At 46.8% G+C, this 12,377-nt stretch overlaps 1 protein-coding gene across 1 annotated transcript in view; it reads right to left on the bottom strand.

Moving 5' to 3' along the window:
* The window catches only part of LOC146219453 (NACHT, LRR and PYD domains-containing protein 12-like), a 120,974-nt gene extending 114,944 nt beyond the window's left edge, over positions 1–6,030 (bottom strand). Inside the window, 3 exon segments of the mRNA XM_084694358.1 lie at positions 3,444–3,502; positions 4,797–4,900; positions 5,889–6,030. Coding sequence (XP_084550484.1) covers positions 3,444–3,502; positions 4,797–4,900; positions 5,889–5,913 — 188 coding nt within the window. The 5' untranslated portion in view covers positions 5,914–6,030.
* Between the last annotated feature and the right edge of the window lie 6,347 nt (positions 6,031–12,377).

Below are 12,377 nucleotides of genomic sequence, written 5' to 3'. Positions count from 1 at the left end.
GGACAAAGGACCTCCTAAAACGCTCAGTCCGAGAACGTAGGGTGTTGAGCCGCCCGCTACGGAAGCTGCTGGACTGTCCTGCCAGGACATGGTGGAGGGGGTGATTGACATTGCCCATGATGGCCAAGAGCTTGCCCCGCATCCGTATCTCCACCACAGTCCCCAGTGAGTCCAGGCACTGCCCCACCACTGAGCCTGCCTTAAGAGCATGTAGTTAAACTGTCAGGCCGGGGTTTACACATGCAGAGCGCGGATCAGGTGCAACAAAAATGATTTATTCAAAAAAGGTTAACAAAGGGGTGCTCCACAGGAGGATGGTTCAGTCCAACAAAAAGTAATTCAGAAACAAAGGTAACATCCAAAACCAAGAAGGCGGACTTACACAAACAAACTTCATGACAGAGTGAAGAGGGAAGGACACCCAGTGCTTAAATAGGAAGTGTTGATCACCACAGGTGTGGAGCCCAGTGTAGAAGAAGGTTGGTGCTAGGTGCTCTAGGGTGAATGTCCCCCTCTAGAGGGCTGGCGCCCGTGCGCGGGTGTGACATAAATAAGTTACAATTAAACAACATGAACCTCAAAAAGTGCTAGAGTGTACCTGTAGAAAAGCAAATGTTGCAGCTGAAGATGTGTTGGGCATGAGAATCCGTTGAGGTATTTTGGTGCTTTTAGAGGAACATACATCGTATGTTTCATGGCCACATGGTTTAGTGTTATTGTCTGATGAATGAAATGCAGGAGACAGGTGATGACTTTAGACCTTCTCCGTGTTTGAGCCAATCTGCAGATTGTTCTGTGTATTGTCTAATGTTTGTGTGTTAAAGATGGTTGTTTCTGTGTTCAATTGTTTGTTCGTTAATCAATAGGTATGGAGAGACATGTACCATTTTATTACAATTGATTCTCAGAATTTCCACCACAGTGTGTTTCAACCAGACACTGAAGAATGACATCAGGGTCCACCTCACATAGGGCTGCATGTTTGCTAGCAGCCTGCTTTAGACACTGCAGCACTCCTCCACCCAGGAGTTTAAGACCTTCTGGTCTCAACCAGTCTAAGTGGGCTGAGCCCCGCCCGGTCTGTGCTCATACCAGGCCTGGTACCTGCAGGGCTTTGACTCTCATGCTGTCTGTGTGTGTGTGTGTGTGTGTGTGTGCATGGAGGTTATGACTAGGGTGACCATACATTTGTGTATGTGTGTTTGTGTGAATGTGTGTGTAGGAAGAGGGAGGTTATGTTTGTCAGTCACTGATCTCTTTTTATTGCATGTAAAGCTATTATAGAAAAACTCAGTATTGACATTATATGTCAAGTATTTTAAAATGTATAACTACTTAAAAGTTATAACTACCGTATTTTTCTGAAAATAAGGCGCATTTTCTATGAACCGCACCCCACCAGAATGGGAGCTTTGTGTTTGTAAATCGGAGTATAAACTGCACTGGAATATAGGCCGCACTTGATACGGGAACAATAATACCAAGCAATGCACGAGTATAGGCGTTCTTACAGCATGCCGTTGTGTAACACACATTATACATTGCATAATGTATGTCTTCTATTACCCGGGAATTAACTCATATTTAAATAGCATTCACGAAAAAAGTGTTGTTGTTTTGTTTGTTGTCTAATGTTGTTTCAGGCAGGAGACCTCAGTAATGTTATGTTACTTGATACTTTATTACACGTTACAATACATTATTGTAATATTTGATTTGGCGTATGGTTGTGCTCGCAGCGGCCCCCTGCCGCACCCAACTGAGACACCGTCTCCTGAGACACCGTCTCGACATCTGGGCAGAGAGCAGCGAAGCATTCCCCCTGAGGAAGAAGAAAAAGAAAAACCAGACAAAAGGGAGGAGGCCGGGGAGGTGGAGGCCGCAGGAGACCGAGAGTGTCTGTGTCGCACTAGCAATGCAGGACCTGGGATCCCTGCTATATACCCCGCCCTATTAGGAGGGTGTACCTTGACACGTGATGACGATTTGCTGACGCGCTAGGTCTCGCGTCCCCCAGCATGAACCTGCTTCGCTTGTTTTGTTATAAAAACGTGCTATAAATATAAGACGCACCACCACAAGAATTTTTTTTATCAGGGTTTAAACTGTGACTTTATTTCCAAAAAATACAGTACCTGGTTAGTTTAGGACTGGTTTAACTGAAGGCTTCCACTAGGAGGAAACGTCTGTGTTCTAAGCTCACATTCAGGTTAGCTGAACTAGTTAGAGCTGCTGTTTGTGTCTACAGGAGAGGATTTCTACAGGAGCAGGGTTGGACCGTAAACCTACATGAGGGTATCTCTCAAGGACCAGAGTTGGAATATAAACCTACAGGATGGTATCTCTCCAGGAGCAGGGTTGTGACAAATATATGTAAAGTAACATTGTTTTGGTGATGTGGGCCTCACAGACACACACAGATGTGTGCTCCAGTTATGACCCTGCTCCAGTTATGACCCTGCTCTAGTTATGACCCTGCTCCAGCTATGACCCTGCTCCAGTTATGATCCTGCTCCAGTTATGACCCTGCTCCAGTTATGACCCTGCTCCAGTTATGACCCTGCTCCAGTCATGACCCTGCTCCAGTTATGACCCTGCTCCAGTTATGACCCTGCTCCAGTTATGACCCTGCCCCAGTTATGACCCTGCTCCAGTTATCACCCTGCTCCAGTTATGACCCTGCTCCAGTTATGACCCTGCTCCAGTTATGACCCTGCTCCAGTTATGACCCTGCTCCAGTTATCACGCTGCTCTAGTCTAACCCTAACCTTAGTTCTGCCACCAGAGTGAAGACTTTAGCACCCTATGCTAATAGTGTTACTCCTCCCCTCTACCAACAACTGTTCTACAAGACTGTTTTCACAATCACACCTCCTAGCACACACTACCTGAAGAAACCTTTGTGAAGACTGAATGACATTTTCAAACTTGCTGAGATTCCTGACCAGTTTTTGTACTTGAAATTTGGAGAAAACTTGAATAAAAATACACAACAGCAGGTTCTGCTCTGACATGAATAAGAAATGCTGCATTGATTCATATGGGCCCAAATACATTTAAAAACTATCATTATAATCACAAATAAACTATAAGACAAATACATTATAATACTAGGAACTCTGAGTCCCAGTAGAGATGGCTTCTTCACACCATGTCACCTTCATCACATAACATTGAACACCAGCAGAGGTCAGTACATACCCTTCCTCATTAGAAGGTCCTGCTCCATCACTGAACACGATAGGTGCCTCCATAGACCTGTCACTCTTCATGGACACACAGCTGGGTACAGGTGAGGCTGGTCTCTCCTGCTGGATTTGGCTTCAACACAACAGGACAGACCTTCAGTCTCTCATTTATTCTGACTAATGATGATGTCATGATATCATTGTTGAGCTCTGAGATGGAGAACAGTCATGAACAGTTATGGATTCTCATCTTACCTCTTAGCTTTGGTGTCCATGTCATGTTCTGCAGAGAGACTCATTTTAGAGGCAGTGCCCTGAAACACAGTAATGTTTTGTTGGTTGCTTAGTATAATTCTAAAACACAGATTACAATGTTGATACATGGATCTTTTCCCATCCAGTATTAAGGCCTTTTGAGTCCCTCAGTGACATCATGTGCAGACTTGCATCTGACAGAAACGTGATGTTTCTCCAGAGAGACTGGGCTGCTCAGTGAGTAGAGAGACCAGCAACTTGTCTCTGGACACCAGCATGTCATGCAGCTGTCCTGTTTCCTGTAAGGCCATCAATACAGGAAGCTCCTTATACAGTATACAGCAGGTTACAACCTCCACATGTATATATATACTGCAGGTTACAACCTCCACATGTATATATACTGCAGGTTACAACTTCCACATGTATATATACTGCAGGTTACAACCTCCACATGTATATATACTGCAGGTTACAACCTCCACACTACAACCAACCACTCCACAAGGCAGACCTGGAGGGTACTATAAAGGATGACTATATCTACCTCTGTATCCAGGAGCAGTTATACTACCTCACTGCTCTGACTCCAACAATACTTGTGCTGAGTCCAGGATGGTTTACACTCATGAATCCAAACGCTTTGTAAACAAAGACCCTCTGTTAACAGGGTCTATATACAGTAACATTGTTGTGTTTCCAGCTGCTATGGACACTGGGGACCTCAAGGTGCCACTAAGACAGAGATCTGGTACAGAGACCATGAATCAGGATAAACTGATCTGGTCAGATCTGGTACAGGGAGATACAGGTCTTGGTAGTCAGGTGGAGGAGAGCTGGAGGGAGATACAGGTGGAGGTAGTCAGGATGTCTGAGTTGCAAACCTAACAAAGATTCACACAGAATTCAAACTCCCCCCTCTTTTTCTCCCATCTTCTGTACATATGGTCCTTGTCCCTCCACCCTTCCTCTTTCTCTCACTCCCCTTCTTAATCTCTCTCCCTGCCTCCCTTTCTACATTGTAGAGTTTAGTCTGATTCTCGTTTGTCTGGTTTAGACGTCTCTCTGCTACATTCCAGTCCTGTGCTGCAACATGGTTTCTATAGAATGTCACGTAGGAGGAAATGCAGCTGGTTTTGGCTTGACGCTCCCAGCAGAAATGTTAGGTGTTCCCAGGAGTTGTGGGTCCAATAACTTAGAAGAATGTTGACTGAATTAGATCACATAAACACATTATGGACAAATTCAATGTACAATAACCCCTAATCATTCCATAAATCTGACTTGTCATCCTGTAACATGATTTTCCCAGTAGTGTGTTCAGTGCTGTAAGTGTGGATGTTCCTGGTTCACCTGCAGCCTGCTGTCACAGTGTGAGTGTGGAGGCTGGACCCCAACACAGGGAGAGGCAGGCAAGGCAGGAACTAAACACTCAGGCTTCCTTTTCCTCCAAGAACCTGGGCCAAGAGGACATACTCACACGTACACAACACCATGTACACAACAAGGAAGTGACAAAGACTGACCAGGGGAGGAACCATAAATACAAACTCCACCAAACTAGACACAGGTGAAACAAACTATGACAAACAAGCAAACTCCAAACCTCTCACAGACTCTTAGCAAGACACGGGTGCAGGTAATCACACAGAGACCACAGGGAAACACTAGGGCACATATAAACATGAGCACAAGCTGGAGCATGGCTGTGGGTGTGACACCTACATCACCTGCCCTGCCAGAACTCTCCTCTCTCTGTCCTGTCTCTGATCACCTGCCCTGCCAGAACCCTCCTCTCTCTGTCCTGTCTCTGATCAGGGTCTCTCTCATGCTCAGGATACTCTTGCACTGTGCAAATGAAACCTTCACCAGTGCACAGATGAACATGTGGAACAGGTTTACACTAGATGGTGCATTGAAGTTTTTGAGTTTATGTCATCCTGGGTTGTCATGAGCTAGCCAGCTCCTTGACCCATCATCAAAAGCTGTTAGCATTAGTGTCCAAGTCTAAAGAGAACCAAAGCACTCCAAATATGATACAAAAACACAACATTATTTAAACCCTGTATTACACATATACAGTGTTGTCAAATGTCACTGCCTGTCTCCTTCCCTAGCCACTGTTAACTGATAACACAGTACATCCCCTTGCTGTCAATCATCACAGGTAGGAGGTCCTTAACCACTGACTGTTTAGACAGTGTTGCTAACACACATTAGCCTAAGATCACATTTACAGACACACTAGACATGTTTAATGGACATGAAACAAGGTTATATTGTACAGCCTAAGATCGATGCTGTCAAACAAACACACCTGCAGTATTTGAAAGGATAAGACATCAGACCAGGGTTAGGGATGCTCATTTACTTAATCATAAACTATTCTGGACTGACAGTAAATCATCCACTCTCCAACATGTGAATAAACACCATTCTACTGACCTTTATAAAACTCTGGTTTCACCATCAGCCTCCTCTCTGTGCTCCATCTGGTTCTGTGTGTGTCTGACAGTAATGCTGACAGTCTGATCACCTGTAATGCTGCCTTGTACTCATCTGATCCCAACCTTGAAGACTCCTCTTACTGCTGTTGTTATTGGTACTGTTCATGAACATACAGTACATATTTGAATGTGTCACACCCACACACACTTGTGGTTGGACCAGTTGATCCTGTTTGGAGTCTCATTACTGGAACGTACTTCTGTAAGGGTGCATGCATGCCCCAAAAAAGAGGGGAGAAAGGGGGAGGAGGAGGTGAGGAGATGGGGAAGAGAGGAGTGGATAGAGGAGGAGAGGGGAGGAGAGCTGAACACTGAATTGAACCCCCTGTGGTGTGGGGGGTTTGAGCTGTCAGCATCTGCCTGGTCGTCAGTCTGCTAATCCTGGACCTGGTCACCAGTGGACATGGATCTGTGGTAGTCTGCCAACGCTGGACCTGGTCACCAGTGGACATGGATCTGTGGTAGTCTGCCAACGCTGGACCTGGTCACCAGTGGACATGGATCTGTGGTAGTCTGCTAATCCTGGACCTGGTCACCAGTGGACATGGATCTGTGGTAGTCTGCCAATGCTGGACCTGGTCACCAGTGGACATGGATCTGTGGTAGTCTGCCAATGCTGGACCTGGTCACCAGTGGACATGGATCTATGGTAGTCTGTCAGAGCTGGACCTGGTCACCAGTGGACATGGATCTGTGGTAGTCTGCTAATCCTGGACCTGGTCACCAGTGGACATGGATCTGTGGTAGTCTGTCAGAGCTGGACCTGGTCACCAGTGGACATGGATCTGTGGTAGTCTGTCAGAGCTGGACATCAGTCTCCCTGACAGACAACAGTGAGTTCCCGGTCCCTTTCCTCATCCTCCTGCCTGTGATGCTGCGCTGATCACAGTCCCCAGCCCTGTGGCTACCTCTGCTTAAACTGACATTTACCAACTCTGGCCCAAGTTGAACACTGCATGTTGGTGTTTCAGCACCCATTGACACATCCCTGCTGTATGACTATGTTATGCCTGTGTTCTGCACCTCTCTTTCACCAACCGTCTCTGGAGGAGGGGATCCCTCACTGAATTGCTCCTCCCAAGGTGTCTTCCATTAACGCAATTCCAAGAGTTGGTGCTTCACAGAGGTGTGTGTACGTCTCACCAAATCAGATGAATGGCTCTCAAGATATGTGAACCACAGACAGACACATACAGATGCTATGTAGTTGTCTGTCACCCTCTCCTTGGAGCCCTGGAGGAACATTGTTTGGTTTCATTGTGTACTGTTTCATGTATAGGATTGACATGACAATAAAAGACACTTGGCAGAGATTCCTTGTTATATTAGCTGTAGTGTTTATGTTCAGTAAAGAATCTGAGTATTTCTTCCACCACCTGTTTAACTGCAGTGTGAACCGATTAGCAGCGTAATGGATGCTAGGTGGGTAGCTACATGCTAGGGTTAACGTTGATGTCTTATGTTCAATGTTAATGAGAATAAAAATAGGCTATGTTACATTTATATTTAGCAGACGCTCTTAACCAGCGACTTACAGAAAGTACAGGGACATTCCCCGAGGCAAGTAGGGTGAAGTCCCTTGCCCTAGGATACAACGTCATTAGCACGGCCAGGAATCAAACCGGCAACCTTCTGATTACTAGCTGATTAATAATGGATTTGGAACGTGAGGCGACGTTCACCATTGTTAATGTTGTTCTTGGTGTTAATGTTGCTGGGAAAGATGAGACGTATCCAGTGATGTATGACCTGGCTCTGTGGAGGCTCTCTAGCCTGTGGAAAAGCCAAGCTGCATGAAGCACACCTGTCCACCAGGTGTTACCTGTTTATATCCAGTGTGGCCTTCCTGCTCCTTTCTGGGGCGCCCGGCCATGTGTTTGCTTGTGGTGAGAATGATCAAGGGAGGAGGGGGAGGGGGAGAGGGGGGACCCATGTGTGGCAGCATCTCCACAGCAGATAGAGCTGCACCGTGTGCCTCCACTGCTGAGGGACGCCAGACTGGCCGTGTCCTCAACTGTGCTGTGCTGCAGTCACAGACTGGCCGTGTCCTCACCTGTGCTGTGCTGCAGTCACAGACTGGCCGTGTCCTCACCTGTGCTGTGCTGCAGTCACAGACTGGCCGTGTCCTCACCTGCGCTGTGCTGCAGTCACAAAACCACATTGTGAACACCATGAGGGAAACAGGGACAGAAGTCTGACATGTTAATGATGGTCTGAACTTATGTGACGCAATAAAATAACTCAAAAAGTAAATCCATCTTGTCTGGCTTTTCCCCATGCTGTGTTTGACCTCTGACTGAAGCTGTAAGGCTGCTGCATTGGGCCTCATGTTCGGGGGCCCCGGGTCAGATTCCTCCATCTCTGCTTCGGCCTGTGGTGGAGGGAGGCACACCACGTGCACGCGTGCACGCTGCACACGGCACGCCGGCACGCTGCACCCCGGCACGCTGCATCCCGGCACACTGCATCCCGGCACACTGCATGTCGGCACACTGCAATATCGGCACACTGCACGCCGGCACACTGCATCCCGGCACACTGCACGCCGGCACACTGCACCCCGGCACACTGCATCCCGGCACACTGCACCCCGGCACACTGCATCCCGGCACACTGCATGTCGGCACACTGCACCACGGCACACTGCACCCCGGCACACTGCACCCCGGCACACTGCATCCCGGCACACTGCACCCCGGCACACTGCACCCCGGCACACTGCATCCCGGCACACTGCATCGCGGCACACTGCATCCCGGCACACTGCATCCCGGCACACTGCATGCAGCACAATGCCACACCCCTTCTGTGGACTGGAAAGCAGCATGCCACCAGTTGTATCCAGGCAGCACCAACAGCCTTTCAGCTGCCCTCTGGTCCGCTCCACCACTGACCCAGCCCCACTATGTACAGCATTGTAGCGCCGCTCTTGCTCATTCTGGGGGTTTGTGAGCGGGTGAGGAGCCAAGTTTGCAACGGGTAACCATGGTCACCTACGGGTATACATTAACCACATACTCCGATGCCAATACAAGATCATTGCCTTATTTGACCGTAGCCTAATGATCCTAAATGACATATATGAGCACTAAGCCAGCCATCCTGCACAGCACCTGTGTGAAGTCTGTTCCCCACATTGTTGTTTCACAGGAGAAATGAATCCTGAGTAGAGCCAGGACACCGTGCCACAACATGTGTCAAACACATGAGTGCATCCCAGATCACAGCACATGAATAGAGTGGAAGGGTTTTCTGTTCACATGAGCGACTTCATGATCAGATGGGGCCCTCATAGCAACGTGAGTGCAGTCGATGGCTCCCATTACATTAGGAAATCGGCTCATCGCTGCGAACTGCAGTGTAATGTTGGCCTGCTCAGCGCCAGTGAAGGGAAAGTGTCTGTACCGGGGTGACATACGGATGAGAGCGTTCCATCCAGCTGGCATGGTGCGGCTCAGGGAGGGTTGGGAAATGCCTGAGCGCTCAGCCAGCTCTCTCTGGAAAGCCCCCGCTGGGAGGAAGCCCAGTGTGGTTTACACATCATCCACAGGATCAACTGAGCATCATACGGAGTGATTCAGCCCACCTGTTACTGTGTCTCATCCTGTGGAGGTGGACCCTGCCTCAGGCCTCCTGTGGGTCATGGATGAGCCAGAGTCAGGCTCACTGAGACAAGGGCATTTTCCCATGACTGTCTTGGAGCTGCACAGCACAGCCAGTATATATCATCTGTGGTAAAGAATCTGTGCTGCGTGCAATATTAACCATATACAGAGAGTGACATGCATTTCCTGAGTGATTTTGGCGTTCATTTGACACCGTCAAGTTTAGCAGAAGTTATTAAGTCGTGACGGATTAAACAATTAATAGCATTTCCCGTTTGGGTTTGGCATTTTGATGTGAATCATCCACATCAATGATCAAAATTGTATTAGTGGAGGTAATCATGTTTTTTGAATAGTCAATGCCATAGATGTATGACAGTAACTGTAGTGGAAACTTTATTTTGTAATGTTTGGTGAGTTTCGACAGACAGCAGCCCTGGTCTCTACAGCAGGAAGTGACCTGCCATCAGACAGCAGCCCTGGTCTCTACAGCAGGAAGTGACCTGCCATCAGACAGCAGCCCTGGTCTCTACAGCAGGAAGTGACCTGCCATCAGACAGCAGCCCTGGTCACTACAGCAGGAAGTGACCTGCCATCAGACAGCAGCCCTGGTCTCTACAGCAGGAAGTGACCTGCCATCAGACAGCAGCCCTGGTCTCTACAGCAGGAAGTGACCTGCCATCAGCACCATGGACAGCACCCCTGCTGCACTCCTCTCCAAGCTCTTCCAGCTCGTTCCCTGATTAGCACCACTGAGCTCCCCAGCTGGGGCCACTTGGGACCAGGGCCACTGGAAAGAAGCCCAGAGACACAGCCACAGGAGAGGAGGGGAGACATGTCTGACAACTGGAGAGAAGTGCTGTGATTGGCTACCAGGACTGGGGTGCAGATACCTGACTGAGAGTGGCGATGCTGCCCACCTCCTTAAACTGAGGGAGTCCCTGAGTGACAACACCACCCTCCACGCTCTTAGAGTCATCAGATAGACACAACACAGTGCAGGAGCCTGGAGGAGTCCCTGAGTGCTGGAGTCAGACCCCCCCCACCAACACCCCTCTTTATCACACACATGCATTTCTTCTGGCAGCTTCATTGAGAATGAGGCATCGTGGCCGAAAGCTCCCCCTACCGGCCTCTGCAGGTATGACTAAACAATCACAGCTCTCAAAAGGCTCAACAAGTCGATCATAGATTAACACTGTATATTAATGAATTTCCATTTTATGCCCCGTTGACTGTTTTTAATACCTATTGAACTTTTTGATCAGATTTCAAAATAAAATAAATCAACAACAAAATCTATCACACTAACAGTTTTTTGTCACATTTAATTTGTTAAAACCTATGTTTGATTCCCCATGATGGATGACAGTTTAGTTAGCAGTAAAATCTTGATGATCATTTATATAATGTTCATTTTCTTGTTGAGAATTTTTTGGAATAGCGATTATTGTGACATGCATATTTTTGAATAGCAATAAGAATTCAAAAGATATTGGTAAATATTGTGATTTTTAACATTAACTTAATAAAAGATTGACCTATTAGGGTGCTAAAATGTTTTATTTATTTATTTGTATCCATGACAATCCCAAGAAGATCAAACACGTTTGATGGAATTCCAAACCATTGTCACAATGAATGAATCACAGTGTCGAAACATTCCATTCTAAAGTTACCATGAATATGATGTACCAAACACAGCAGAAATCATCGAACACAAGCACTGCCTCTTTACAATTACAACTACACAAAAAACGAAAGACAAACCAACAAATTCCTCATTCACTGCGAGGTAAGTTAACGCCTAAGAAGGTTATTGCCTACAGTATGTACAAAACAATGTACTATGTTCAAACTGTATAGGCCTATTCATGACTTTTGGTGTCTCAACAGGAGACCAGTCTCATGTAGTGTGTTTTTTTGTCCTCAAAAACAATATTTCAACACAAATAATTCGATATAAAACATAACATTACCAAACCTGTACACCAATGTTACTCCCTGTAGTCTTGATACACATGTTTCTCTCCACACGGACCTGCAGCCATGAATTGGGAACTTCCCACCATTGATCCACATGCTCCTGTGAAGTTCACTGAGCTGTATGACTTTTTGACACCACCAGAATGTCTGGATGAGGTAAGATTGTGGTGATAAACCATAACCAAATGCAACAGTATCACTGTGGTTGATGACAGTGGCATTATATATGATGACTGGCATAGACATTGACACAACTGTCTCCCAGAGAACAACCATGAGGCAGTTCATGTCCTTACTGGAGCAAGGAGCGGTTCCATCCTCGGTTACTCTGAAGGACATCACCGAGTGGCTCTCTGGGGAAGAATGCTTCATCAGAAAGTGAGACAGGCTTAGTATTTCTGTCGGGAGTTACAAAATACATGTCTGTGCACATATGTGTATATGTGATTGTTGTGTGTGAATGTGTGTGTATGAGAGAGAGAGAGAGAGAGAGAGAGAGAGAGAGAGAGAGAGAGAGAGAGAGAGAGAGAGAGAGAGAGAGAGAGAGAGAGAGAGAGAGAGAGAAACAATTGTCATTCAAAAAGGGATGGTTTGCTCATTTCTTCTATTTTGAAGGTGTCGGGCCTGCAATCAAGACTTGCGACAGCTAACTGCCATAAGGGTGAGAGCTTCATAGTGTACCTTGTTCACAGTATAAACTCCCAGAGAACCAAAGACTTGTATTACGGTCTCTATATTGAAGACAGTAACAGTGTCACATTCATTTATTCAAGGTGTTAGTGTGTGATTGCACAGAATTGATCTTTTGATGGTGTTTCTGTACTCAGGTCTGGTAT

This window comes from Hypomesus nipponensis, chromosome 28 (genome assembly GCF_054491055.1).
Source record: "Hypomesus nipponensis isolate SF chromosome 28, ASM5449105v1, whole genome shotgun sequence".
Classification (NCBI taxonomy): domain Eukaryota; kingdom Metazoa; phylum Chordata; class Actinopteri; order Osmeriformes; family Osmeridae; genus Hypomesus; species Hypomesus nipponensis.
Note: the sequence above shows the minus strand (reverse complement) of the source record. Positions and strands in the feature narration are given on the sequence as shown.